Source organism: Cupressus sempervirens, chromosome 11 (assembly GCF_028749045.1).
Source record: "Cupressus sempervirens isolate cs-2001-9-10 chromosome 11, ASM2874904v1, whole genome shotgun sequence".
In the NCBI taxonomy this organism is placed as follows: domain Eukaryota; kingdom Viridiplantae; phylum Streptophyta; class Pinopsida; order Cupressales; family Cupressaceae; genus Cupressus; species Cupressus sempervirens.
In genome coordinates this window covers 295,200,047-295,206,046 of record NC_143128.1, presented here as the reverse complement: position 1 = coordinate 295,206,046, position 6,000 = coordinate 295,200,047, and the positions used below count along the sequence as shown (strand labels likewise).

The 6,000-nt window shown below is 33.6% G+C and overlaps 1 protein-coding gene across 1 annotated transcript in view; it reads right to left on the bottom strand.

Moving 5' to 3' along the window:
- Positions 1-3,513: 3,513 nt before the first annotated feature.
- Positions 3,514-6,000, bottom strand: part of LOC149529285 (uncharacterized) — a 51,025-nt gene continuing 48,538 nt past the window's right edge. The window contains exon 4 of the mRNA XM_089809503.1: positions 3,514-4,134. Within this exon, the coding sequence (XP_089665629.1) occupies positions 4,059-4,134 (76 nt within the window). The 3' untranslated portion in view covers positions 3,514-4,058. The remainder of the gene's footprint in view (positions 4,135-6,000) is intronic.

The window sequence follows — 6,000 nt, the reverse complement described above, 5'->3', positions numbered from 1 at the left end:
AGTGCCTAAGACATCAACCTCTTTGACAGAATCGTGAATATTCTTCACAAGAAGCTAGAGGTTAGCTTTCTTAGTGCTCTGTCTGGTTCATCTGCTCAGACCACCAACTAGCAACGGAGCATGGCTGGTCGAATTGGCTTCATTCAAAGAAACTTTCCCAATAGAGGCAACAACAACCAGGATGGACGAAGTAACATCTTACATACCCATCTCACTGTCCTTAATCATTTTTTTAAGGGAAGCTTCATACTCCTGGAGTTTGGTTAGGATGTTCCGAACCAGAGATTCCATCTCCCTCTGCTTCTTACATTCCTCGTCCAGCTTCACTTGTAAAAAAAGGGACTTTTCCTACAAGGAAGAAACATATAAGTGAAGTATTTAAATTTCATTGTACATCCAATTATCCATCTCCAACCCAATGTTAGCTTTGGCTTTGGCTTTATTTAGATATTCTAGAACTTTGTCATCGTCCTTTAAATCCTGGGCATCCTCAAAATCATCAATATGTTGAGGCTTTTCCTTAAAGTCCTGGGTTTTGGTCTTTGGCTCATTATCTGTATTAGGATCAGTACCACCATGACCACATTTGGCTAGAGAATCAGTAGCAATCACTAGATCAAGGGAAAGGTTAGTATTATCAAGGGAGATCTCAACACACTCCAAGTCCAGTGTCTGCTTAATCAAGTTGATTAACCCATCTTTGTCATTAGTATTGGTCTCCTTCCAAATTTTGTTTTCATGCAAGACCTCCTTATTCACCATCTTTCCACTATCCTCTTTTTTGATAACATCCTTATTCTCAAGACTGGAATTGTTTCTTTTTATTCTTTTATGCTTCGAGGAAGGGACATTATCCATAACTTTACCCTTATTGGAAGAGTGCTTACCTCGCTTGCTGACAGTACTAGGGGAAGAAAGCAGAGAACCATGGGTCGATATATCATCCAGGGTGAAAGTGAAATCCTTGTTCTCAGAAGAACAACCGTCACTCACAATCTGGGCCATGTCATCATCCAAGGGAGCATCGACAACCTCCAAATCTTCGAAGCTCTAATCAGAGTCTGTTTCCATCGCCAAAGCCTACTTGTTGCTACTTTTTTTTTCAATGAAGAGTCACCAACATTTTCCTTGCTATTGGTCGTGACTTCCACTTTCCTTTCCGGTTTGCTGGTAGAAACAGAGTGAACGGGGTTATTGTCTCGACAAAACTCAATGATAAGCAAGACGAGACCTTCATGTATGATAGGTCTAGAATCCTTATGCTTATGGGCTTTAAGCCTAGTTAGGAGAGAATTTGCCAAGTAGTAAGGGAAGGAGATTCTTTTCTCATAACAAAAATGATTCAAAAAAATAAAGTAGAAATTGTGTCTTAATGTTGTCTCTAGAGGATTAATCAATTAATTAATATCCCTATGTCCCCTTACAAATAAATAAATTTAATTTATTTTTCTCTTTTTTGTCTATCATTTCATATTTGACAATGTTAGAATTCAAAATATCATTTTGATCTCTCATTTTATTTTGCATTTAGATTTTAATGTATTCAAGTGTCTTTTGTGTTTTAGACAAAAATTCACAATTAGATTTTATTATATGATTTTTGTCATTTCATCTTGTGACTTCAAGTTTCAAATTGGTTTCCTATTTAATTTAATTTCTTCTTCATTTAGTTAACCACAATTCAAGTATCCTCATTACACAATTATTTTTATACTAGTATGTTCAAATATGTATTAATGCACTTGTCATAAAAAGCAACATTAAATTTGGAGGAAAGAAAAACAATGGAGCACAACTATTAAGGTTGCATGATTTTATTTTATTTTATTTTATAATATTTTATGCAAATCTGATTTTAAATGCTTCTTTGAGGATTAGGAATAATTTGAATGTGATTTAATATTTTTTTGTGGCAAACTTCTAATTGCACCCTTGTAAAGTACTTTACTCATGTCTTCCTCCTTTGATGGAGATGTCAAACAACTTTGTTCCAATTGTAAAAGGAGTACATAATAGTCTACAATCCCCTGAGTTCACATACTCTCATCTAGCCATAGCTTTATATTCACTCTATCTCTAATAATGTTTGTCTTAAGAATGTGTTAAGTAGCTACACCAAAATCTTTCAATGCAAATTTAGCAACAAATCTTAAATCATGCATTTCCCTTTACCAATGAATAGCATATCATCAACATATATTGCAATGTAAATGAAATGATCACCCATCAAATTTATAGTAAACAAAATGATCTAATTTAGAACACTCAAATCCAAAACTCAACATATTTGTATCAAATTTTTGGTACAAACTAGAACCTCTCTTGGTGCTATACAAAGATTTCTTCAATTCACAAACCAATTTACTTTTACCTTTTACTACAAAGCTCTCATTGTGTCATATAATACTTCAAATAACACCCAAAAAAAGGTTTCTATCTATACCTGAATTCTATATTTTAACTTTTTCAACTTTACTAGTTGTAGATAATATTGGTCCAACTTATTTTTATCTTTATGATAAAGACTATTATTTCTACCATCTTGCTTCTTTGACCACCTACAATGGCAATCTATCATCTTTCAAATGACAATAGTCAATGCTGATCCATTCTTTAAAATACATATAAATATATGTCAAATGTAGCTTAACAAAATGGGAAACATTTGTATCACTATGTTTAATATTTTGGGGTTGTTCAAAGAGTCGATCTTACCGAAAATTCCGTATTGTTTTCATTTATTTATTTTGTAGTTATTTTTTAAGTGTATGAAAATATAATGATATTTCTATATTTTTCAAATAAATATTATGAAAGTTATGTTGTGGCTATAGTGTAGACAATGAAGTTGTGGAAAACAGCAATAACAAAACACACCTACAATGATAAATGGTGGCAGGTTGCTGAATATTGAAATTTTGTGAGCCGAGATGTGCTATGGCAACACATTGGCCCCTACTTAGGGTTGCTTACAAGAGAGAGAACCTTGAAGCTGGTAGGGAACTAAGATTATTATGCACACTACAAGCCATTTATTCCATAATCCAATTCATATACCACACGGTATACATAACTAGAGGAAAACAACAAGGTTTTCATGTTAGAGATAATAGATTGCTCCCATGGTTTCATGCATTTTTCAGCAAGAATGCCATAAATGGGCGATAGGATTTTCTTTGTAATCATATGATTACCTTTGATGTTAAACTCGTTGACGGTTTCAAGTTTGCATTTGAAAAACAAAAACAATAACGGAACTAGAGAAAACAATCTTAGCTCAAAGTCTTTCCCGATATTACAAAGTAAAAATAATAATGATCTTTCTGTGAGTGTTTCAAATTTGGAGCCTCCATATCCTAATCCATCCCAAAACATTTATATCCTTTCTGGACCTTCAACACAGATAATTCTACTCATTCCCTAGACATCTACAGGCTAATGGAAGTAGATAAATATCACATTGTAATGCTAGGTTATATACATGGTCAACCAAGCCAAATTTTGAAACTAGGGTTCGTGAGCTATGTGTAGAATTAAATTAATCAAAGTTTGCATTGCTCTTTACAATAGTTATTTTGGTTTCAGTATAGAAAGATAAATCTTCCCAATAATACATTATCATGCAAATTCTTCAAATATCTACCAAAAATTTTCTAACATCACTTGCATAGATATAACCTGGGGATCGCATAATAGAATCATCGATCCCTTCAAAAATGTTCTGATGTGATGGCATTAAGAAAGGCTACAAATGAGCCATGGTGTAATTACCAAGATATCTGTTATCAAACCAAAGCCTTAGAGATGCAGCCTATCTTTATCCATCACTTTGTTAAACGTTCAAATTCATAGTTGTGCATAACTCCAATTTGTTTTATGTATTTAGCCGTGGGTAATAGCAGACAGGGTTAACAGTTTGCATTTTACAAAAAATTCTCAGTATTCTGCTATAATTATTTTTCCCACTAGTGAAATTTTTGAAAAAACAAGACATAAGCACCGAAGGAATGCTGACAAAACTTCATCAATTATCATCGGGAGAGGAGAAATATGTGCTTTCAAATCCAAGGAGCAATATATTTCCGCTTTTTCTTTTGTTTCTTGAGGTGGACATCTTCTTCTTCACATGAATTTCTGTATGAAACATCATTTGTCATGGTGAAAAATCATTAGTCAACTAGCAATGCCAGGTTCAGAAATATAAAGTTAACTGCATGCCACTAAATCAATGCAAAACCATTTGTATTAAATCATTTCCAAAAAGTATCCAAATTTATGCATCTATGACATGAAAGTAGCACTTGCTCAAATATTCTCTATGTTTGATGAGGTAAGAGTAAGGATATAGAACCTATTACTTTTTGGGACATAGGATTGAATGTGGTTAGGGTTTGTACAATTAATATAGACAAAAAATAACAAATTTACAAAAAGATCAAACTGAAACAAATTTAACAAGCATCTATGATATCACATAGCATTTGGGCAGATATTACCTATGTTGATGAGGTAAAAGTAAGGATTTGGAATCCACGGTTTTTTTGGGACATGGGGTTCTGTCTGATTTAGGTTGTACAAAACAAAATAAGCAAAAACTAACAAGATTGACAAACGTTTAAATGTAAACAAAATTAACAAGATTAACCATAATATCAATATTATATGCATAAAATAAGGAAAACATCAAGGTTAATTGGTAAATGCAAAATATCAAATTATTTATCTATGTGCTTTATGCGTTTCAAAGTGTTTTTGTGATTTCGATTTTCATTGTTTTATATTTGGGTATAAATACTTTAAATACTCTTTTAACAATTGTTTCACAATCAGCTTTGCCTGGTCCTCCTTGAGACAACCAGACTTGCCACATGATAATGGAATGACCTGAAAGATTCCCGGACCAATTCCAGTACTAGAGCCGCACCAATATGGGTGTAGATGCCTTCAGGGCAGTATACAATAACATAGAATAAACATTGCAGTTCATTAATCTGTTGAAGCAGTTTATCCTGTGATTGTTTTGGATTGATGACACATAGGGGCAAAAGATTGAGGATATTGTTGGTACTTGGATGAGTTGCAAAGATGTTGTATTGATGACAGGTTTTGTCATTGGTGACAACATATGTTCTTATGTTCATGACAGACTCAGACTCTGTATATCGCAGGCTATTCATCAGTTCAGGGAGGATAGTGGTTGACAAAGTTAGATATGTGAGCTTACATGTGTGTAGTAGAATGAGTATAGACATCATGTCTGTGTTCAGTATACTTTATAAAATGTTCTGGTCAAGTTACAAATTGTTTAATAAAGACTCCTTGCAGACCAATATACAGGAAATCGTGACAGAGACAGTTGCAGGCATTTTTGCTATATCTTATTGGCAAACAGGAATTATTGTTGGCGAGCATGGAAGATGGTAGAAGACTTGTCCGTGCATGTATGTACGGAAGTGAGAACCATTTTGATTATTCTAGAAAGGTCGCTAGTGTGTAACATGTGATATATTTTACTGGCAGCCAACTGTGTTATTCTAGCATGTGATTAAATCATTGGAAAATGTAATACTATCATTGTAACATGTGGGAAACTTAATGCAATGGTTGTATTGATGCTTATGAAGGCGTAGCATGATCCTATGCAATTAATTGTATACTGGTGAAGCTCTAACAAGCCGACCTAATTAACTATTTGTAAAGGGTATAAACTATAAAGGATAGTTGTTTTTCTTGATTGGAAGATACGGAATATATGCATGTGATGTATGGTATGCATATGATGCGAGCCTTAAATGTTGGATTATCAGAGCAGACAACTGATAATGTTGGATAATTGAGTGGACTTCAAAGGAACTTTTTTTTTGGCAAGTTGCAGATCAATCAGTTCATGTTCATTGGACATGTTAACCCATAAAGTATTATCTTTCACTTTTGTTGAAGCACTTAGACAATGGGTCTACTTGTTCTTTTCATCCTTTACTAGGGTTAGAACCTTCAAAC